Source organism: Phoca vitulina, unplaced genomic scaffold (assembly GCF_004348235.1).
Source record: "Phoca vitulina isolate PV1807 unplaced genomic scaffold, GSC_HSeal_1.0 scaffold15, whole genome shotgun sequence".
NCBI lineage: Eukaryota > Metazoa > Chordata > Mammalia > Carnivora > Phocidae > Phoca > Phoca vitulina.
The window spans coordinates 1926705-1951473 of NW_022589718.1; the positions used below are offsets into that span (position 1 = coordinate 1926705).

Sequence of the window (24769 nt, forward strand, 5' to 3'; positions counted from 1 at the left end):
AGAAAGACAAGACACCAGAAGCGCTGGAGTTAGATGAAACCAGATGAGTGCTGCTCGAAGCCACACTTATTAAGACAGGAAAGGAAACTCCTATTTTAGGAAGTTTTCTAATGACAAGGCTAAGCCTTGATTAACCAGAGAACTCAGTGAACAGAACACACTGTCTGGCACCCAGCACCTGCTTCCCTTGGACTTGGGGCTCAGTCAGAGGGTGTTTCTTCCCCCCAAGGAGGACTGCTGAGACTGTGCTACGGAAAGCTCGAAGCCAGGCGATGTTTTCCATCCTCCCTCGGTCCTGCCTGCCCAGTGCTCCCTCACTGCTTCTCTTCACTGGTCTTGCACGAAGACAGATCTAGGGTGACAGGAAAGTGATGACTCATCTGACATCAGATTGAGTCCTTTTTATTTGCCCTTTTGTTGGCCTCAGGCTCTGATATTGGGAACATCTGTATTGCGCTTGTGAATGTTTTTATTGCACAGAAGAAACACGTGGATTGCAGTGGAACTCTGATGATTTAAAGGTCTGATGCGTGTGGCTGTCTGGTAGCTCTGTTTTCCACACTCCTTTGACTAGAAAAATAAATCAAAGTGTGTTTTAGTCATGCTGACCAGCAAGGGCCAGGGACTACTTCCCTTTGGTTTGTGTCTCTGGTTGTATATATTCATGCCTTGCTTGAAAGGTAGGTTTTATTTCTGCTTTATCTCATATCCTCTTTTCAGCTACATGTGTTTGCTCTTCTTTTCTAGTTGTGCTTGATTGAGCAGAGATGAGATATTCGATGTCTGAATATGTAGAGGGTCTGCAGAGGAATTACTGCAGTTATAACTGATAATTAATCTATTTCTTACTGGGTAGGTTTAACATGTAACATGAGATTTAGGAGGTGGGGTGGGGAGGACAATGAAACCTTGTAAACCATACCTTATTTTATTGTCCCACTAAAAATATGGTGATAATGATGCAGTTTTCTATCCATCTTTGCCATGGGTATATTCACCTGATTTATTTGTATTTGTATTTAATATATATATATTTTTAACTGTGATTTTTTTGTTAGCTGATACTATGACTTATTCCGTGAACCCTTCCATTTTGAAGGTAATCATCATTGTTTTGGGAAGCATGTCATATTACTGTGCTGGAATGTGTCCTAAGAGTAAGATATTCATTTTAAAGTTAAGCCTTGGAAACAGACAGCTGCTATTCTGTGGAAGAAAACCACATTTCCACGTGCTGGTGGCTTTGCGGGGGCTTGCTTTTCAAGACTCATGGAGGGCTTATCTACAGCGTCTGGGGGTGGGGGTGGGAATGGGGTAATGGAGAGAATTGTTTCTTGTCTGTTTTATGTAAAAATATTTCTACCATTATTGATTATAGTGGCAAGAGTGCTGTTTTACATTTAAAATTGTTCTTTCCTGCTGAAAGCTCAGTTTCAGTGTTTCCAAGTGCATTTGTCAAACTACTCTTTATTTAGTGATACAACAGCTATTTTTTGCTCATTTTTGCAGAATGAGTTTTCAGTCCCTTTAACTTTCTTTCTTTCAGGGTATAAATCCCTCTGGGAAATTTGTAGAACAGTATGTCAGATGTCAAATCTGGCTTCTATAAGGGAAAATATAGAGGGGTATTAATGAAATGAATTATGTCGAATGAAGGCAAGTAACCTACTTTTAATGCATTCTTGGAAAAATACAGACATACACATTAAGCTATTTAAAATTTAGTGACTGAAATGCTGTTATTTAAGAACTAATTTTGAATTCTTTTAAAACTATTTAAATAAGTTTGCCTCAAAAACCTTGCACTTACACAAATCTCCAAAATAATTGAATTCAAAGCTGACTTTCAAAAGGAGTATGGCTTGTTAAGATAAGATTACTAGTTATTTCAGTTTGCTTGGTGAAGTTTCCCCAGCTAAGCACCTCACTGGTTGTAGAAACAGGTAGTTGGATCAGCGTTTTGAGAAGAAAGGGCAGGACGCTTCCTTAATAACCAGAGCAGTAAGATCGTGAGCTATCCTCGGTGACATAAGCAACAATCGGAGTTCATGCCATCCCCTTACATGTGTGGGGCATTAGACTTTTAAAAGTGCTCTTGCCAATATTATTTTATTTGATATCACAGTAGTTCTGGGACATATGCATTCCCCTTTTATCTTCAGGGCAGAGGTGACCAACGGAGGCCCAGAGGTACAGGGTACATGGGCACAGGGGCAGTCTGCCTGGGTGCACAGAACGCAGGGGCAGGAGGCTCCGTTGGCTTGGACACCCCACTGCCCGCGTCACTGGGTGATGGCAGCTGCCAGGACCTCCCCGTCCGCAAGCGCCCTCTCGCTTCTCTAACTCTTCCCTCTGTTTGGCCACGCAGGCTCCGCAGGCTGCGCATCTGAAGAGAGACTCTTTCACAAACTGTTTTCTCACTATAACCAGTTCATCAGGCCTGTAGAAAACGTTTCTGATCCCGTCACCGTGCATTTTGAAGTGGCCATCACACAGCTGGCCAATGTGGTAAGTGCTGCCAGCTCGCTGCCTGTTCTCCGAGAAACCCTGACTCTGCGGTGGGGATGGGGAGCGGAGCAATTCCCGACATTGTCCTAGTTATCGTATAGGGTAAATATAGAAATTTTAAAAACACGAATAAACACACATCTGCATGAGCACTGGCCCTGCAAAGCCCTCCGGTTGGGAAGAAGACACTTCCCCATTGATGCTGTAATTACTCACATCAAGGCAGTGTCTTTCTGGAAGTGCTTTCAGAGCGAGTTTATGAAACAAAGAGGCGAAGGGGAAGTTGAAGGGAGAATACAGAGGGAGCTAACTTCATTGTGCACCTATTATGCACCAGTCACTGTGTCTACACTTAGTGGCTGTCATCTGCATTTTATAGCTGGAGGGAAGCTCAGTTAAGCAAACTTCTTAAGGTCGTACGACTAAAACATGGTGGAACTGAGATCTTAATCAAACCTGTCCGACTCCAAAGCTTATGTTTTTTTCACTCCATAAAAAAAGAATGGCTTTAAGTCTTCTACATTATGCAAGAAAGAAAAAAAAAATCACCTTCTTTCATATAGAATTCCATCCAGCCCTGAAAAAACAGATGGGAACTTGGAGTTCTTACTTTAATTTATTGCTACTATGTTCAAGGGCAAGTAGGACTGCAGTTCTTTTTTTTTTTTTTTTTTTTAAGATTTTATTTATTTATTTGACAGAGAGAGAGACAGCGAGAGAGAGAACACAAGCAGGGGGAGTGGGAGAGGGAAAAGCAGGCTTCCTGCCGAGCAGGGAGCCCAGTGTGGGACTTGATCCCAGGACACTGGGATCATGACCTGAGCCGAAGGCAGATGCTTAACAACTGAGCCACCCAGGTGCCTGACTGCAGTTCTTTTTGAATAATCTTCATACCCTAGTTGGCAGGAAGGAGGTAGTGAGACCTGATATTATAACATAGAGCAGAGTTCTGGCTCCAAGACATGGGACGGGGCTTGGACCAAATTCCAGGAATAGGCAGGCTCAGGAAGTCGGGGGAGCATAAGCATCTGCAGAGAGACAAGAGTGCACAACAAAGGGAGCCCCTTCATCAGTCCCAGCCAATGGGTAAGGAAGGAGCCCTCCGTCCTCCTAGGCTTTGCCCCTTGGGAATCAGTGGTGGCTCTCAAGGTTCACTGGGGAAAGACCTTCATTACAGATGTGAAGTCAGGGCCCACGATATTTCTCCAGTCCATGCTTCCTGGTGGATGAGGCTGACCCTGGCCTGGTCCTCTGGCTTCTGGCCCAAGTTGGAAATATGTATATACTGGTACATATTGGTTTAAAAAAAGTCACATGTTTTCTTTTGCTTAGATGGACCCACTCATTCATTTAAAAAATATTTATTTGGTACTATTCTGATCCTCTCTACCCCCAAAGAGTGTTATACTGGTTACTGGCCTCTTACTGGGCTGGGAGCCATAATTTGCTGTGGATTGGGTTGTTATAAAGTTTCACCTAAAGTCAGTCTATTTCACTGTACTTCAAATTCATGGTTGATATACCCTTTCAGGACATTGTTCTGAGGATGGTGGGTGGGGACGGCAGATTACAGATTTTGACATTTGCATTTGGCTGCTATCAGAGATTTTAAAACATAACACGGCTTAAATAAAACAAGTTTATTTCTTTCTTATGTAACAGAAATCTAAAGGTTAGCAGTTTAGGAGGTTTACCCCAGGTGGCTTCATGGTGTTACTGATTGCACCACTGTGTTGGGTTGCTCAGGTTAGACACTGCACAACATCCAGGGGATGCCAATCACATGGACCATGATGCTTAAAGCATAACCCGTGCATGGTGGCAGTGAGCAAGGTTCCCATCTTTCTGTTTCATCATCTGCTTTCTTCCCTCAGTGTTGGCAAGGTAACTGCTGATTTCACTCATCATATTCACACCCTTGGTAATAAGCAGGAGGAAGGGAGAAGGGCACATAACAGACATCTGTGACTTCCTTGAGGAGTTTTCTTAGAAGTCCTACTAACATCCTTGGCTTCCTATCTCACTGACAACCTCTAGCTGTAAGGGAGACTTAGGAAATTTAGTTTTTTAAGTTGAATTTTATTTACTGAAATAATCGTAGATTCATATGTAGTTGTAAGAAATAATAGAAAGATCCTTGTACACTTTGCCCAGTTTCCCCAGTGGCACCCACTAATATGTCTTCCATTTCTAAAATTTTGTCATTTCGAGAAAGTTATATAAAAACGGAGTAATATAGTATGTAATCTTGTGGGATTGGCTTTTCCACTCAGTATAATTTTCTGGACACTCATGCCAGTTGTTGATTGTATCAATAGTTCATTTCTTCTTGGTGCGGAGTAGTATTCCGTGGTACTTAGGCACTGCAGTTTATTTCACTTTTCATTGGTTGAAGAACATTTGGGTTGATTCCAGTTTTGTTCTATTACAAATAAAAGTGCTATGTACATTTGGGTATAGGTTTTTGTGCGAATGTAAATCTTTTTCTCTGGGATAAACCTCCAGGTGTGCAATTGCTGGGTCATGTGGTAGTTGCATGTTTAGTTTTTTTAAGAAACTGCCAAAATGCTTTCCAGAGTGGATCTATCCTTTTTCATTCCTACCAGCAATATATAAGTGATCCAGTTTATCCCCATCTTCACCAATATTTGGTGCTGTCACTATTTTTTATTTTAGCCATTCTAATAGGTATACAATGATATCTCATTGTAGTTTTAATATGCATTTTCCTAATGACTAATGATATAGAACATCTTTTCATGGGCTTATTTTCCATCTGTATATCCTCTTTGGTGAAATGTTTGTTCATGGTTTTTTGCCCATTTTCTAATTGGATTGTTTGATTTTTTTTTTTTAACTGTTCAGTGTTGAGAGTTCTTGCTATATTTTAGATACTAATGCTTTGCCAGATATGTGGTTTGTAAATACAGTTGACCTTTGAATAATGCAGGGGTTAGGGGTGCCAGCCCCTACCATAGTCAAAATTCTTCATATGACTTTTGACTCCTCCACAACCTAACTATTAATGGTCTACTGTTGACCTGAAGCCTTACTGATTACATAAACACTTGATTAACACGTATTTTATATGTTATGTGTGTTATATTCTGTATTCTTACAATAAAGGAAGAGCAAATAAAATGTTATTAAATCATGAGGAAGAGAAAATACATTTACAGCACTGTGCCATAATAATTCTCTGTGTCAGTGGGCCTGCACAGTCCAAACCTGTGTATTCAAGGGTCAGCTATATTTCACCCTAGTTTGTAGCTTCTCTTTTCATCTTTTTCATGTGGGCTTTCACTCAAACTTTTCCATTTTGATGAGGTCCAGTTTTCAATTCTTCCTTTTATGTGTTGTGCTTTTGATATTAAGCCTAAGAATTCTTTGCCTAATTGCAGATCCCAGAGATTTTCTTTTATTTTTTTTCTTAAAGCTTTATTTATGTTTTACATTTAAGACTGTTATCCATTTTGAGTTAATTTTTAATTTTTGTATAAAATGTGACGCTTGTTCTTTTGGGCAGGGGGTGGTCTGTGGTGTCTAATTGCTCCAGAATCATTTGTTGGAAAAAGCTATCCCTTTTTCCATTGAGTTGGCTTTGCACCTTTGTGAAAAATCAGTTGAGTGTATTTGTGTGGGTCTATTGCAGGGTCCTCTGTTCCATCCCATTGATCTCTGTGACTAGCCCTCCACCAATACCACCCAGTCTTGATTGCTGTAGCTGTATAGTAAGTCTTTTTTTTTTTTTTAAGATTGATTTATTTATTTGAGAGAGAGAGAGAGCAGAAGCAGGGAGAGGGGCAGAGGGATGGGGGAGGCAGGCTCCCCACTGAGCAGGGAGGCTGTGGAGGGCTTGATCCCAGGATCTGAGCTAATGGCTGACATTAACCAGCTAAGCCACCCAGGCACCCAGTAAGTCTTAGTATTGGCCAGAGTGATCCCTGCCACCTTATTCTTCTTTGTCAAAATTATATTAGCTATTCTGGGGCTTAAGCCTTAGAAGAAGCTGCCTATATATACAAAAAACCTTGCTGGGATTTTGAAAGGAATTGTATTACATCTATAGATTAATTTGGGGAGAACTGACATTTTCACTGTTGTATAATCTTCCAACCCATGAATGCAAGATCTTTCTCCATTTATTTAGCTCTTTTTTTCATCAGCATTCTGTAATTTTCAGCATACAGATCCTGTTTATGCATTATTATGTGAATATGTAAGTATTTTGTTTTATTTGAAGCAATTGAAAATAATGTGCTTTTAATTTTGGTTTCTCCATGTTCATTGTTAGTATATGGAAATTAAATTGATTTTTGTATATTGATCTTGTATCCTGAGATCTTGCTGAACTCACTTATTAGTTTCAGTATTTTTATAGATTCCATGGATTTTCTATGTAGGCAACCATGTCATATGCAAATAGAGATAGTTTTATTTCTTCCTTTTTAATCTGTGCCTTTTTTCCCCTTTTTCTTGCCTTATTGCATTGATTAGAATTTCTAGTACTGTGTTGAATAAAAGTGGTGAGAGTGGACATCTTTGCCTTGTTCTCAATCTTAAGGAAAAAGCATTCAGTCCTTCACCATTTAGTATAATGATAGCTGTAGGCGTTTTATAGAGGTTTTCATTAAGTTGAGGAAGTTCTTTATTCCCAGTTTTCAGAGAGTTTTTATCATGAGTTGATGTTGAATTTTTGTTAAATGCTTTTTCTGCATCAATGGATATGGTCACATAATTTTTCTTCTTTACCTGGTTGATATGGTAAAGTACATTGATTTTTGAATGTTGAACCAGTCTTACATCTCATTTAATCATGGTGGATAACTTTTTATATATTGTTGGATTCAGTTTGCTCTGTAGTTTTCTTTTTTTGTACTGTCTTTGGGTTTTGTGTCAGGATAACACTTCATAAAAAATATTTGGAATTGTTCCATCCTCTTCTATGTTCTGGAAGAGATCGTATAAAATTGATAGTAGTTCTTCTTTACATAGTTGGTAGAATTCTCCAGGGGAACTTACTAGGTCTAGAGGTTTCTTTTCCAGGAGTTTTTAACTATAAATTCAATTTTTAAAAATGGCTATAGGCTATTCAGACTGTCAATTTCATCTTCTTTGAATTTGGATAATTTGTGGCTTTTGAGGTTTTAATCCACTTCTTTTAAATTTTTGAATGTATGATAAAGTTGTTTATAGTATTGTCTATTCTTTGTAATGGCTACAGGATCTGTGGTGCTCCTATTTCATTTCTGATGTTGGTGAGTTGTGTCTTTGTTTTTATTTTTGTCAATCTTGCTACAAGGTCATCAATTTTGTTGTTTTTTCCCCCAAAGAATCAGTTTTTGTTTCACTGATTTTTCTCTATTGTTTTCCTTTTCAATTTTATTGATTTCTACTCTTTTTTTTTAAAGTTTATTTATTTATTTAAGTAATCTCTACATCCACCTTGGGGCTCGAACTCACAACCCCAAGATCAAGATTTGCATGCTCCAATGATTGAGCCAGCCAGGTGCCCCATAATTTCTACCTTTATCTTTATTTTTCCTTCCTTATGCTTGCTTTGGGTTCATTTTGTGCTTCTTTTTCCAATTTCTTGAAGTAGAAACTTGGATTATTGATTTGAGACCTTTCCTTATTTATAATGTAAGCATATAATGCTACAATTTTATTTTCAGCACTGTTTTTTAGCTATGTCCTTCATGTCTTGATATGTTGTATTTTGATTTTCATTTAGTTCTATGTATTTTTAAAAATCTCCTTTGAGGGGCACCTGGGCGGCTCAGTCGGTTAAGCATCTGACTCTTGATTTCGGTTCAAGTCATGATCTCAGGGTTGTAAAATCAAACCCTGCATGGGACTCTGTGCTCAGTGCAGAGTCTGCTCGGGATTCTCTTTCTCCATCTCCCTCTGCCCCTCCCCCTGCTCATGTGCACGCACGTGTTCTTTCTCTCTCAAATAAATAAATAAAATCTTAAAAAAAAAAAATCTCCTTTGAGACATCCTCTTTGACCCATGGATTATTTACAAGAGTATTGTTTAGTTCCTATGGGTTTAGAGATGTTCCTGTTGTCTTTTTGTTATTGATTTCTAGTTTGATTCCATTATGGTCAGAAAACACACTGTATGTTTTCAATTCTTTTAAATTTTATGAGGTTTATTTTATGGCCCATGATAAAAATGTGGTTTATTATCTTGGTTAATATTCCATGCATGCTTGAAAAGTATGTGTATTCTGCTGTTTTGAGTGAAGTGTTCTATATATGTCAGTTAGATCCTGTTGATTGATTATGTTCTTCAGATCTTCTCTATTTTTGCTGATTTTCTGTCTAGTGGTTCTATTGGGTGCTAAGGGAGGTGGAGTTGAAGTCTCCAACTATAATAGGGGGTTTGTTCCTTCTTTCAGCTTTATCAATTTTTGTTTCATGTAATTGAAGACTATTGTTTGGTGTGTATACAGTTAGGATCATTATGTCTTCCTGGTGAATTGATCCTTCTAGCATTATGTAATGTCCCTTGTTGCCTATACTAACTGTTTTTTCTGAAGTCTACTTTGTCAGATATTAATGTAGCCATTCTTATTGGTGTATTAGAGGCCACCTGTTCTCGGGTGGGGCACCAAAAGTCCCTGTGGATCATATTCATTGTTGTCCTTGAGCCATGGTGAGCTCTGGGGATGGCTTGTGATGCAGGACAGCCAGGATGCACAACCACCAACTCCCTTCTCAAAGTCTCTAGGCCTCTTGCTGCTCTACCTAGAAGTGTTTTTGCTGCCATACAGAATGACTCTGGCCACAGAGTTTTCTGGGTGGATGATCTTTCAATGTTAGAGCACGTCTGCTGTCCCCCCAACAGCGATTCAAGACAAAGCCCCTGTCTAGTGTTTTGATGGCCTCCCATACCTGAAATGACAAACTTAAAGGCCTTTCAAGTGTAGTCCACCTGGCCTTTCTGATCTCAGTCTCCGCCGCTCCGGAAGCTAATCAATTTGAAATTGTAACTCCAATCCTTTGCTGCAGGCAGGCTTCCAACTAATTTATTTTCCCAGGAAAGAGATACAGGGCAATGGTCCCATGTGGAATGGTATTGTGGGCCTCTGGCCTCCTCCAGCTGGGCTGTCTGATGGTAGTGCCCATGACCAGCAGTGTGGTTTGGAATTGGGTGGAGAACAAGACTTGCCAGAACAAGTCCTGATCCATAAAGTTGGCTGACGCCCCTGAGGATGTCCACACCACATGGAGCCTCACCAGCCTGTGGATGTGTTGGGGGGGAGACAGAGATATTGTCGGGATGATATTGCCAACAGATTTGAGTGATTTGAACACAGTGTACTAGTTCACAGTGTACACTAGTTCTATCAACACAGTATACTAGTATACAGAGAGGATGCAGTCTGTGGAAGATGCTTAAGACATTTACCCTTAAGACCTTCCTGGACTGCATCGTTAGTCCATTCCTGATTGGCAGCCAACGGATTTATTGACATGGCCTCTGCTGGAATCTATAGGTCACAACATGACCTCATAAGCAGAAGGCATCAGCCTTAGGCTTGGGTGATTATAAAGCCATGGACTGCTTGGTCAATGGATAGGTATAGCCTCTTTTTTTTTTTTTTCTTTTCCTGGCTAATAGGAAACCATGAATGTAACTCCTTCTGTTGACCTTTTAAAACCCTGGGGCTTACTATGACTTGACACAAACCCATTTGAAGGAGGAAGCTTGGCAGGGGAGGTTGTAAAGTACAGAGCAGCTCAGTGAAAAAGAGCCGGTTGGTGTCTGAGTCCTGGCCACAGCTCTGTCAACTACAATTGAATTCATTTACTCTGGGGATGTCCATGTGTCTTGTAAAGCAAGGTTGGTACTTTTTTTTTTTTAAGATTTTATTTATTTATTTGAGAGAGAGAGCAAGAGAGAGAACACAAACGATGGGGAGGGGCAGAGGGGGAAGGAGAAGGAGACTCCCCACTGAGCAGGGAGCCCGACATGGGGCTCGATCCAGGACCCCGAGATCATGACCTGAGCCAAAGGCAGACACTTAACCTACTGAGCCATCCAAGTGCCCCAGTTGGTAAGTTTTGGGAACGCATTGTTGGCCACTGGGAACACCCAATACCTTCCAAGCTGTTGTGCTGTAAGGTTGTTGAAAGTTCTGGATATGTCTTCGGTTGTTTTCCCACTGAAGGCTGGTAGCTGCTTAGGAACACATTATATTTGGGATTTTGGCCTGAAATGTTTTCTTCCTGATAGCTCCATGACTCTTTTCAGGCCACTTAGGTACCGGCTTAAACTACGTCCTCAGAGAAGCCTTCTTTGACCATTCTGTCTAAAACAGATGTGTGAGCACATACGTATGCACACATACACACATGCACACACACACCACTCCATCCCTCTCTATTTTTCTTCACAGGACTTATAACTATCATACATTATATTATGTATCTATTATTGATTTTTTTGTCTCCCCAGTTAACAGTTTAGACACATGAAGGTAGGGAATTTTTCCACCTGTTTACTGCTGCAGTCCCAGCATTTATAGAGCACATAATAAGTACTCAATAAATATTCAAGTAATGAATGATTGAAGCAATCAGCATGGCTTGGATGAGAATTGGGATGTGTTGCAATGGAGTGGTAGGTCCCAGCTGGAAAACTCCACGGTGAACTGAGGCTGACCTTTCAAGGGGCAATTGGGCTCAGGACTCAGAGCCTAGAGAGTGCTGAGCACAGTTGAGGAAGGGAGGTTTTCAAGGACTGGGGACGAAGATGGTAAAATCAATGAACCAGGGTCTGATACCCATCACCATCTGCAGTTCTTTCCCTCCCTCCTTCCCACTGCCCCTTCTCTTCCTTCTTTCATGGAGTCAGAAACCTTTACAGGCTGTGGTGATCAGAAAGGCTTCACAAGGGGTGCTGGGTGGCTCAGTCAGTTAAGCAGCTGCCTTCAGCTCAGGTCATGATCCTGGAGTCCCGGGATTGGGATTGAGCCCCTTGTCAGGCTCCCTGCTCAGCGGGGAGTCTGCTTCTCCTTCTCCCTCTGCTCCTCCCCCTGCTCGTGCTCTCTCTCACTCTCTCTCAAATAAATAAATAAAATCTTTTAAAAAAAAGGAAAAAAGGAAGGTTTCACAGAAGAGGTGAGACTCAAATCAGATTTGAAAGACAGTCTTTAAGCCACATTTTCTCTCAGGGTCAACAGGGTTGGAACCAGATGTGAAAATATCATGTTTCTGGTTGTATTTTTAAGTTGCTTTTTCAGTCCTCTTTGTTTTCCTCTGTTAGTATAAATAACTCAGATTTGGCTCTCTCTTATTATAATTCTTGTTCTAAGATCCACCTTAATTAGCAAGTACATTTAAGGCTAAAAAATATTATTTCTTTTTCCCAGGATGAAGTAAACCAGATCATGGAAACCAATCTGTGGCTACGTCACGTATGTGTCCTTCCTTTGGACGTGTCTTACTCATGTGCCAGGCTAACAATGTCTAATGGATAAATTTCACTAGCATTCCCTCTTTCCATCTCCAAATTATGACAGAGCATAAAATATTATCTGTCTCCGAAGCCTAAAATTCAGCTCTGATAACAGCTGCTTGCTGCAAACTTCACAGGTGCAGAAACATAGTGATAAAGTTCTCTGGGACACAGAGACCCGTCCCTTCTGGTTTCTGCCCTCAAGTCTCCTATTTTTATCTGTAACTTGAGCCCCAGAGTCAGATGCTTGCCCACTCTTTGATCCTGTAGCACCAGGCCTAAGGAAGTCAGGAACTGAATATGAGAGCCCCTGGGTTAGATTCCCACTAGCAGGTTTTATCAGTTATACCATCTCATGCGTCCTTCTTGCCTTGATCTTTTACACAGACTTTGTAACAAACTCATCATCGTACACTTAAACTATCTTTTTAATATTAGAAATGAGTTGCTACTCCAGTGTGAATATAGTCTATGGAACATAGAAGTTGAGTTTATAAACTTGGCCAGCTAATTAATAATCAATAGTTAATTATCTAAGTCATATTTGCCAAAATCAGCTCAGCTACCTAGCCCCCTATTCCACATGGATTTATTCTCTCAACTTTTGGTAGAAACCAATGTATTCTTGGGCGCCTGGGTGGCTCAGTTGGTTAAACTTCTGCTCAGGTCATGATCCCAGGGTTGAGGGATCGAGTCTGCATTGCTCCCTGTTCAGCGAGGAGTCTGCTTCTCCCTCTGCCCCTTCCCCTGCTTGGTCTCTCCTTCCCTCCCTCTCTCTCACACACACACACAAAAAGAAAGAAACCAATGTACTTTTTATTTATTTTTTTAAGTAGGCTCCATGCCCAGTGTGGGGCTTGAACTCATGACCCTGAGATCAAGAGTTGCATGCTCTACTGACTGAGCCAGCCAGGTGCCTTCTAATGTACTCTTTAAATTAGAACTTACTTTTTCAAAAAAACCCTGCTAAACGAACATAGAATTAACATTGGAAGAAAGTTACTAAGAATTTTTTATTCAACTGACTTCTTCTGCCTTTAGATCTGGAATGATTATAAATTGCGCTGGGACCCAGTGGAATATGATGGCATTGAGACTCTACGTGTTCCTGCGGATAAGATCTGGAAGCCTGACATTGTTCTCTACAACAAGTATGGGCTTTTGGCAGCAGTCGTCTCTTTCCAAAGTTGCCTTCGGTACAGCAAAGGGGGTGTTACTAATGGTGTCTAGTTTATTTTGCAGTGCTGTTGGCGATTTTCAAGTCGAAGGCAAGACAAAAGCTCTTCTTAAATATGATGGCATGATAACCTGGACTCCTCCAGCTATTTTCAAGAGTTCCTGTCCTATGGATATCACTTTTTTCCCTTTTGATCATCAAAATTGTTCCCTGAAATTTGGTTCCTGGACATATGACAAAGCTGAAATTGATCTTCTAATCATTGGATCTAAAGTGGATATGAATGATTTTTGGGAAAACAGCGAATGGGAAATTGTTGATGCTTCTGGCTACAAGCATGACATAAAATACAACTGTTGTGAGGAGATATACACAGATATAACCTATTCTTTTTACATTAGAAGATTGCCGATGTTTTATACCATTAATCTGATCATCCCCTGTCTCTTTATTTCATTTCTAACCGTGCTGGTCTTTTATCTTCCTTCTGATTGTGGTGAAAAGGTGACACTTTGTATTTCAGTTCTGCTTTCTCTGACTGTGTTTTTGCTGGTAATCACGGAAACCATCCCGTCCACGTCTCTTGTGATCCCACTGGTGGGTGAGTACCTACTGTTCACCATGATCTTTGTCACCCTGTCCATTGTGGTGACTGTGTTCGTGTTGAACATACATTATCGCACCCCAACAACACACACCATGCCCAAGTGGGTGAAGACGGTTTTCCTCCAGCTGTTACCCCAGATCCTGATGATGAGGAGGCCTCTGGACAAGATGAGGGAGACAAGTTCTGATAAAAACTCCAAAGGCATTTCCAGGAGGTCCACCAAAGTCAACTTTGATCATTGCAGAGAGACCAAAGTTCCTAAAGCATGCTGCCGCTGTCCTAAATCAAGTGAGCTTGCCGCCGGCAAGAGAAGATTAAGTCATCAGCCTTTACAATGGATGACTGAGAATTCAGAGCGCTCGCCTGATGTCGAAGATGTAATTAATAGTGTTCAATTCATAGCAGAAAACATGAAGAGCCAAAATGAAACAAAGGAGGTAGGTACCTGGCTCTGCTGGCCTGTCCACCCGTAGCAGGCTTACAGGCACTTTATAGAGCAGGGCGGATCTTCAGTGTGAGTTCTGTTTCCAAGAGGGTCAGGGAGCATTACTCTAAGACCGAGCTTGGTTATTATGCAGTTATGGGTGAAGTGGCCTGGGGGTTGGGTGGAGTAAACCATAGTCTCATTGCAAACCTCCACCTCTGGAAATGTTAACTCCAGTGAAATCTGGTTAAAATAAACATTCAGGACAACCTTGGTTAATGAAAGTGTTTCTTAAAAACAGTGGCAGGGGGAAGGGTGAATGGGGAGATCTGCCCCTCCGAGCAGCCTGCAGTCTGAGAGTACTGGGGGAGGGGAATGAGTCTGCGATTCCAACCCCACTTATTCTACAGGAGAGGGATTTAGGTATGGACTGAATGAGCCTCAGGGATATTTTTAGCATCAACATAGTCTGCTTTTGTTGCCCAGAATAGCAGCAAGGACCTCCCCCAGCCTCCAAAGAGAGAGCTCAAGAAAATCATGCCAGTTTTCCCTTTCATCTGGATGACTAGCTGAGGGCATCTGAAAACCTGTGTCAGGTGTCTGGGTTTGACCTCATACCGCAGCTGCCGGCATCCGTATCTCCTAGTGAAAGGTTGTCTCGAGACCCGAAGTCTGCCCCATTGGTGCAGGGGATGATCCTATGATTGCGAGTCACAAGGCAGGGGTGGGGGATGTATCATGGGACAGGTGAGCCCAGAACTGTACCTTCATGGTGACACCTTCATAAAATGGAGGGAAGAGTTGTTGACTTAAACACCACTGGGTAGGGCCCTCAAGACACCACCTGAGACGTAGGCCTCAGGCATAAGTTGGAGGCATAATCAATTGGAAGCCAGAATCTGGAAGTGTTACAGGATTTTTTCCTCCATCGGTGCCCGCGGTTCTTGGTCACGTTGCTGTTTTAATCTGATTGACCCTCCCCGTGCCTGTCGTCCAATCAGGTTTCTGTCACATGGGAAAGGGTGGAGGGCTCCTTCCAGGGTGTGGTAAAATCCTTTTAAGGGGGGTTCCTTTTAGGGCGAAGGGGGGGCTGGTCCCCGCCTGCCTGCCTTCCAACTATACTTGATCAGAACGACATGAGAAATGCAATGAACGCCCCACAACCAGCATGACTTTGCAGTCTAGAGGGCTGCCTATTCCTGAGAAGGGGGCCCTCCATCATTCCTCACGTCCTGCACCCCCTGCCCCAAACCCATTTCCCAGACTTGCCAAGGAGTCAAAATATCCAGTGGTGCCAATGGCAAAAGTTGAGCTATCTGAGCCAAAGTTGAGCTATCTCGGGAATGCTTTTTGCAGGAGAAGCCCCTTGTGCCCACTGGGTAGCCGTCTGCCTGAGGCACGGAAGGGCGCGTCCACGCTCTTCGAAGTCCTGTGAGCTCTACAGGCGACATGGCTCAACCAGGTTAAAACCAATATTTGCTTTAAAAATGGCCAGGGAAGTCTTCTTTGAAAAGGAAGCAGCTTATTTATGAGACAAAGCACATTCCCTATGGTTTCAATATATTTTTAAAGTTTTTTTTACTTTTTGTTTGCCTTTCAGGTAGAAGACGACTGGAAATACGTGGCCATGGTGGTGGACAGGGTATTTCTTTGGGTGTTTATAATTGTCTGTGTGTTTGGAACTGCGGGGCTATTTCTACAGCCGCTGCTAGGGAACACAGAAAAGTCTTAAGGATGTATTTTCCTTTTAGCTTTTGAAACTTACAGATGCTGTATTTATTCTTTGTTCCCGACCATCAGGAAAGGGATATAAAGCTTTCCATTCAAGTCCCCCATATACTGAAGCTGATGGCTAGATGGAAAAAGAGGACTTTATTGCAAATCAGGAGGCTGAATGCCCTCCTTTGTAGCACGGAGGAGTACTTTAAGATGTTTTATAAACACTGGAGCCCAGAGTTGGCAGCACCCACAGGCTTCTCTTCTCTGTACATGTCTGACTTCCAGGGACACGAATGACCCATAATACAGTGAACCATGTAATCAACATCAAGCCATGCTAAAAAGGGGTACTCTCGTACCTCCAGTTTCCACTGCTTATCATCCAGACAGGAAACTCCAGCTTGTACCTTGCAGCAGCGCTTAGGAACTATTACACGCTTGCTTTCTTAGGCATGCCTCTGGGTTGTACTCAGACACGTCAGCATTATTTTATATATTAACTGGCAAAAAGTAATAGCAGGTCATCAGGGTATATCTCAGCAGGCTGCGTCTAATTAGCATTCATCGGGCAAGAAACTGGAGTGGTAACCCAGCACTGTGCTGGGCATTGAGAAGGCAACAAAATAGGTCCTGTCCGCAAGTGCTTGCAGCTTTTTGGGAAAAGTCATAAACACCAAGATCTCCGGGACCAGGTAGCGCGTGGGGAATGTGACTAGAGCAGCTGGAGTAGGAGAGCTCGACATGCTGTGGCCACGCAAACGTGAAGTAACTTCTGCTGTGGGTTAAAGAGTTGGCTGCTCTTGTCAGCTGTTTCCATTTGTTCGTTGTAGCTGAGACTCCAGATAAAGTTATTTCTTCTGTAAGAAATTGTGTTCTGGTACCTTTTGGAGCAATACCTTTTCTGAGAGGGACACTTTGGGAATTCTGTTTCATTCCACTCTAATTTATCTTCATATTTGTTATATTTAAAAAATGTATTTCAAAGCAGAAAAAAATAAATGTACTTAACAAAGGCACTCCTTTTGTTCTTGCCTTTCCCCATCTCGTCCTCGTCTGTGCATGCACATAATTTTACACTTCAATTTTACCTTTCAATTTTGTATTTTGCTGTTTTCTCAAAACATGTCAGCAGTATTTCTCCGTGATGTTACATAGGCTTGAATGTGGGGTGTCCCTCTCGCGTGGGGGCCGGCGGCGCGTGGTGAGAGAATTCAAGGGCGGCAGAACAAGGGAGATGGCAGTTTATTGAATACACCTCAAGGGAGCTGCGGACAGGACAGCAGAGAGAGATTGTCTGCCATGAGGTGGTGCCGAGGGGCTCTAGGTATAGGGCGGAATGAGGGAGGCATGGAAACGAATAGGATTTTCCCTGTTTTGGTAACTGTGCCTGGGTGTAAGTAGCCCATTGGTCAGCTAGGGCCTATGGCCATTTCGAGGTGGGTCGCTTCCCGAGCCTGCTTGCACTCAGCCCCGTGGTCAATGGGGGCCCTTGGGCCTTGCTCGGGTTTCCGTTGCTCAAGCCTGCGGCCTACCAGCGGCCTCTACATTGACCTATACTTTTTATGATTGCCTAATCTCCGTTGTGTTGATACACCAGAACTATTACCTCATGCTCTTTCTTTTTTTTTTTTTTAAAGATTTTATTTATTTATTTGAGAGAGAGAATGAGAGAGAGAGAGCATGAGAGCAGGGAGGGTCAGAGGGAGAAGCAGACTCCCTGCCGAGCAGGGAGCCCGATGCAGGACTCGATCCTGGGACTCCAGGATCATGACCTGAGCCGAAGGCAGTCGCTTAACCAACTGAGCCACCCAGGCGCCCTCATGCTCTTTCTTCCTTGTCTATCTCAACCAGGAGCCTCAAGGCACTCTGTGGCACACCGGGCAGAGGTCGTGAACTTGAATTTCTCTGTTTTAAAGTATTTTTACTGCCTTTCATATTTGTGATCATATCTATATTTTTTATCTTTCTTACAATGGTTTGATCTACTTGATACCTTTTTTTTTTACTATTAAGCCAAATTGATATTTCATATTATTATTTTAAAAGTTTTATTTATTTTTTAAAAGACTTTATTTATTTGAGAGAGAGAGTACCAGCAGGGGAAGGGGTAGAGGGACAAATGGACTCCCCGCTGAGCACAGAGCCCAGTGCAGTGCAGCACAGAGACCTGAGCTTGAACCCAGTGTAACAGGAATTTTTTCTCCATTGGTGTCCGCGGTTTTTGGTCATGCTGCTTTGAAGAATGAAGATGTAGACCAGACAGAGTGGTGAACAGCAAAGCAAGGTTTATTGAGCGATAGAAAAGTGATAGTACAAAGCTCCAGAGGAGGGAGGGGACCCAAGAGGGTGGCCACCGGAATTTCTAGGTCTAGGGTTTTTAGGGCTTGTTGGTGGGCTGTTTTAATCTGATGAATCCCCCCCTGTGCCTGTCATCCAATCAGGTTTCTGTCATATGGGAAAGGGTGGAGGGCTCCTTCCAGGGTGGTGTAAAATCCTTTTAAGGTGGTTTCCTCTTAGGGTGGGGGGGGCCCCTTGTCCCCACCTGCCTGCCTTCCAACTATCCTTCATCACCAGGATCCTAAGATCATGAACTGAGTCGAAGTCAGACACTTAACTGACTGAGCCACCTAGGCACCCCTAAAAAGTTTTAATAGTGTTAAAATGCACATAACAAAATTCACTGTCTTCACCATTTTAAGTGTACGGTTCAGTGGTATTCACCACCATCCATCCACAGACCTCTTTCATCTTGTAAAACTGAAACTCTGTAGCCATTAACAGCAACTCATCCTATCCCTACCACTCTGTCTGCTCCTGGCAACCACCCTTCCACTTTGTCTCTATGAATTTGACTACTTTAGGTACCTTATATGAATGGAATCATATAGGATTTGTCTATTTCTAACTGGCTTACCTCACTAAGTATAGTCTTCAAGGTTCATCCATATTGTAGTATGTGTCAGCATGTTTTTGCTTTTAAAAAATAATTAATTTTAATTTAAGTACAGCTGACATAAGAATTTATTTGCTTCTTGAGGCTAAATAATATTCCATTGTATGTACTTACAACATTTTGTCTAACCATTCATCCATCAATGGACATTTGAGTTTCTTCTACCTTTTAGCTATCAGGAATGATGCTGTTATGAATAGGTGTGTACAAACATCTCTGAGTTTCCATTCTTTGGAGTATATATCCAGAAGTAGAATTGTTGGGTTATATGGCAGTTCTATTTTTAATTTTTTGAAGAGCCGCCATGCTGTTTTTCCACAGTGACTGCACCATTTTACATCCCCACCAATAGTGCACAAAGGTTCCATTTTCTCCACATCCTTGCCAACATTTGCTATTTTCTGCTTTTTTGCCCCCTTATAGCAGCCATCCCAATGGGTGTGAGGTGATACCTCCTTGTGGTTTTGATTTTCATTCCCCTAATCATTGCATCTTTTCATGTGCTTACTGTACATTTGTATTTCTTCTTCTTCTTCTCCCCCCCCCCCTTCTTCTTCTTCCTCCTTTCTTCTTCTCCTTCTTTGCATATCTTTTTTTGGAGAAATGTATATTCAGGTCCTCTGCACTTTTAAAAATCAGGTTGTTTTCTGTTGTTGTTGAGTTGTAGGAGTTCTTACATATTCTGAACATTAACCCCTTATTAGATATAAAAACAAGACTTGTAAGAAATGCAAAGCAGGAAGATGGAAGGAAAATGCTCCCAGCCAGGAGCAGGGAGACCCCAATCCTGACTTCTTTACACATCCTTTTATACATGAACATACCTCAGACTTTCCAGCCCAACTTGCCAGAATTTGCTCAGTGATCCTCAGAGGAGAGAGGATCTTGTACTCACAGGTAAGCAAACCAGCAATATGAATTTAAAAGAAAGATAAGCATGTGAATAAAAGGGAAGTCACAGCGTTTGTTCAGAAGAACAAGGGGAAGCAAGGATTGAAAACTCATAGTCATGAAGACAGTAAAACATAAAGAATTCTTTGTTAACTGACATTTTTAACTTTTAGAATTGACTTGAAATTACCCTGGTTATGATTTCATTATCAGTATCTGTGTGTGTGTGTGAGTGGGTGCATGCGGCCCCGTGCGCATGCACACACTCACACAAGTGCACATGCGTGGGAGTGTCTGTGTACCTGAACTATAAGATCAGTGACTTTTTTTTTAAAGATTTTGTTTATTTATTTGACAGAGAGAGTGAGAGAGCACAAGCAGGGGGAGCAGGAGAAGGAGAGGGAGAAGCAGGCTCCCCGCTGTGCAGGGAGCCTGATGCGGGGCTCGATCCCAGGATCCAGGGATCATGACCTGAGCCGAAAGCAGACGCTTAACCATCTGAGCCACCCAGGCACCCAAGATCAGTGACTTTTAGGGGTGGAATGGAACTCAGAGATTGTTTAGCCCAACTCTTTTTTTTTTTTTAAATCTCAAAAGGTAGAGTGGCTTGCCCATGATCACACAGCTAACAGATTCCACATCTCCAGATTCTTTCCTCATTTCCCTGACCCCAGTACAGTTCAGTGGCTCTTGTGAGAAGAGAATCACCTCAGCTGGTCCATCTTCTCCCCCCCAACACCCCCACGCTTGCCTTACAAGGTGGGGAGAGCCTCTCACTGGCAGGAATCAGGAGGAAGACGTGTAATGTAAGTGAGCTGTCAACCAGGTTAGAGGTGAAGCTGCACATACTCCCTTATTTGGGGAAGGTCGTATTAGTGTCAAAGTTTATTTTAACAGTGACAGGGGATACAGGTATGGGCTTGGGTGCTTGAACTTCTGATTTTTAAAGAAAAACTAAAAATCCAGCTTTTTATATAAAGTCTCCTAGTTTTAAAGTGTGGCAACTAAGTTAAGAAACAAGAATAAAATCTTTGTGTTAGCCAAACGAGCCCAGTGTGCTGGGCCAGGAGTTTGTAGCAGGGCCAGGAGTTTTCAGCGTTGACTGAACAAACTGGGGCTTGATTCCTTCCGTTGGGTGAGGTCCTACCAGAGGGGACCAAGTCTGGGTGGAGGGAAGTGTGAGAAGTGGGAAGGGAGGAGGTGGACTCCGAGAACCAGGAGTCACCCTCTGAGGGCCTAGGGAGCATCTCCTTGGGATGCCTCCACCCAGCCGCAGCCCCTCACAGGGCCTAGCGTGTGCCTCCTGTGTGGGGTGAGGGGACGGGGCCACAAGAACAGCGGAACTACACCTGAGCATCTCCTTTTGCCCATCCCCCCCCTTTTTTAAGGATTCCATTTATTTATTTGACAGAGAGAGAGAGACAGCGAGAGAGGGAACACAAACAGGGGGAGTAGGAGAGGGAGAAGCAGGCTTCCTGCTGAGCAGGGAGCCCAATGTGGGGCTCGATCCCAGGACCCTGGGGTCATGACCTGCGCCGAAGGCAGACGCTTAACCGACTGAGCCACCCCGGCGCCCCTGCCCATCCCCCCTTTTGACTTTGAACTGTCACCTGGCCCCTTCAGCAGTATCCAGCCATTCTGAACCAGAAATGCTATTGCGCCCCTTTTACACACACACACACACGCACACACATACACACACACTCCATTTCCAGTTGGTGTTGGAAAATGTCTAAAAGGACATTTTTGCTTGTCACAATGACTACTGTCATGTAAGGCCTGGGAGCTAGGATGCGAAGCATCCTGCCATGTGTGGGACAGGCCAGTGTAGAATCATCAAAATATCCATGAAGGCCTCTTATGAAAAAGCAGAGGCCTCCTGAGGGTCCCCGTTTGGGGCGCAGGCTGGGACAACACACGCTAAGCCGGCTTGTTTAGGGGCCGTCAGACAGCACGCCTCCCACCGCGAGCGCACCCTCAATGGGTACTTCTTGGTGGCAAGAACATCCTTTCTGCAGGACAAACAGTAGGTTGATCTTTCCTGCTCATGTCCCCCGAGGGTCGACTTCTGCCCTGGAAGGAGACCTTTACCTGTGAGCAGGGATGACTATAGTGCTTTCCTCATCGGGCTGTTTAGAAGGTTGCCTGACTTAATCTTCATAATGTGTATTCTTTTTTGGTATGATTTTCCTTTTTATGCTGCATTCTTCGGGCCTGGCTGGATCTCCTTTGGCTGCCCACAGCTGGGACCACCCTTGAGCTCGGGGGTATATCTGATTTTACAACAGGCCAGGCTGCCCTGCCCCGACAACGGTCTCTCTGGGGTGGATGATACACCAGTGGATGTATTGTTGCTCTCGGCTAGTTTTCCCAAACCTAAGATTGTCCAGGAACCAAAGAAGTAATGTTACTTTTATTTTCACTATTATTTTATTGACATACTGAACAGAAAGTCTTAATACAAAGGAGGAATTCATACCAGGTTAAACATAAATGGTAGTCACCAGGGCGTTCATTAAACGAATTCACTTTAATACATAATAGTAGGTGCTCTGAGAAAGAATTATGACACCACCAAAGGTCCAACCTAGCATAAAAAATGTTACTCTTTGGAAATTGCAGTGTTCTAATGTAGCTGGTTAGAGACCATCTTTAAGGGGTCTATGGTGATATGTAAGAGTCTTTATAACTTTGCTGTGTGTCATAAGCTATACCACTATATTTACCCCTGGGTAGGGGGAGAGATCAGACGGTTATCATCTTGATCCAGGGATTAGTCTTAACACTGATGATGACCTACGGTACAATATGAACCACACAGCACAATCTATGACATATTCTGCCAAAAATATTTAACCAGAATTATGTTGTAACTTCCAATTTATAGGAAATAGAAGAAACAGAGGAATAAGCTAAATGACACCAAAAGCAAGTGACCAGATGAATCCCCAAAATGAGACATTCTTGGTGAAAATTGATCCGGTCCTTGCAACAAGTCAGAGACAAGAAAGAAATGGAAATATATTTAAGAGGCATAACACTATGGTTGAACCCTCTTTTAAACAAGCTGGCTACAAATTTAGGCTGTTCTTGAGATAGGGACTTGAATATGGAATCGTTATTTTTTCTAAGTATGATAACAGTATTTTAGACATTTTTCAATGTAGGAAAAAGTTTCTTTAAGGTGCATACTGAAAATTACACCCGCATGAACACACACACAGAGCTGGAAATACTGAGAGAGGCTGAGCAGGAGTACAAATTTGTCCTCATTTTAGACAAATTAAACAATCAAATTTTCTGGTGTTGGTTTAATTCATCAACAAATATTAATTAGGCCTTGGCCATGTACTCAGCTCTATTAGATGCTGTTGGGGATATAATGGATGATATGCTATGATATAACTAAAGGAAATAAAATTCACTTAATAAAATAATAGGGGACAATTACTTTCTACACTATCTAGCGGAGACTGAAAACACCATAGACTTTCAGAGACAGGGAGCTTAATCAGGGCCACGTTCTGTGAAGGCTTCATGAGGTGGGGTGTGGGCAGAGATGTAAAGGATGAGGCCAATTTAGGACAGCTCTCTGTGTGTCCGCACAGCTGTGTGGCCCACATGCCCACACTTGTGATGGAGAGTTGTATGGGTTTCACACAATCCACTTGTTGGAAATAGTGAAAGAGGACTTCAACCACCTACTTCCATTCTGACCTCAGTCTGTACTTTCTGATTAAGTTCTTCTTTCCAGCATCTCTCTTTTTTTTTTTTTTAAGGTTTTATTTATTTATTTGAGAGAGAGAGAATGAGAGAGAGAGCACATGAGAGGGGGGAGGGTCAGAGGGAGAAGCACACTCCCTGCCGAGCAGGGAGCCCGATGTGGGACTCGATCCAGGGACTCCAGGATCATGACCTGAGCCGAAGGCCGTCGCTTAACCAACTGAGCCACCCAGGCGCCCACCAGCATATCTCTTAACTCAGGCAAAAGACCCAGCTGCGGGCAAAGCATCCCTTGATGGGGACCGAAACCACTACCCCTCAAGCAACAATGGCAACTGCTCTGACGTCAGCAAGACCCGGGGTGATTGACCCCAAGACAGTGATCGACTTGACCTCTACTGGCCACCTGCATGTACCCACTGACATTTGCCCCACATTTTCCTTATATAAACCTGGAAGGATTTTCAGCACTTTGGAGACAGTCTTGGAGACCTCAGTCCACTGTCTTCCCAGTGTTGGCCTCACAGGAATGAATTCCGTTCTGGTTTTACCACCACTCGTCTCTCTACCTTTGTTTTATTTTGTTTTGTTTTTAAGATTTTATTTATTTGACAGAGAGAGAGAGAGAGAACAAGCCGGGGGAGCGGCAGACAGAGGGAGAAGCAGGTTCCCCAGGGAGCAAGGAGCCCGATGTGGGACTCGATCCCAGGACCCTGGGATCATGACCTGAGCTAAAGGCAGATGCTTAACTGACTGAGCCACCCAGGCACCCCGTTTCTCTGCCTTTGGATTTTGTCAGTGGAGAATGGCCAAACCTGGTCTGCTTGGGACCCCCGGAGCCAGGTGCTCTTGGACCCTTGCTCCCCGGTTGCAATAGCAGGCAGGTTTTGCCCACAAAAGATTTTTCTTGTTATACATTTGAAATTAAAATTTCTTTGCTTTAAAGTTATCTTTTGTAGTTACTATCTTTGGGTTATTGTGATGTATAAATATTTATGCTTTCCGGTATTTGAAACTGTTATTGTGTCCTATCTTAAGCCGTGTGTACACATACAAATGTTTGACCTTTGCTGTATTTGTGTCTGGTCAGAAAGAGGCTTGCTGTGGAAAGTGTTTCATGTGGTATTTTTCAAAATTTAAAACTGAATTTGAATTTAAATGCATTTTTCTAAGATTAGTATTGTCATTTACCTAGCAAACTAATGAGTTAGATAAAGTTAAGTAATAAGTTAAAGTCAATAGTGTTCTCAATAAAAGGAAGAACAATGATTTGCCCTTTGAGTCCACAATCCGATCAGG

The 24769-nt window shown here is 42.6% G+C and overlaps 1 protein-coding gene across 1 annotated transcript; it reads left to right on the top strand.

The window, feature by feature from the left end:
* The first annotated feature begins 243 nt into the window (after positions 1–243).
* CHRNA6 (cholinergic receptor nicotinic alpha 6 subunit) lies at positions 244–16873 on the top strand. Its single transcript, XM_032413260.1, has 6 exons — positions 244–680; positions 2369–2508; positions 11891–11935; positions 13018–13127; positions 13219–14197; positions 15785–16873. The coding sequence occupies exons 1-6, from the start codon at positions 602–604 to the stop codon at positions 15914–15916; spliced, it is 1485 nt and encodes a 494-aa protein (XP_032269151.1). The 5' UTR covers positions 244–601; the 3' UTR covers positions 15917–16873.
* Positions 16874–24769: the final 7896 nt, after the last annotated feature.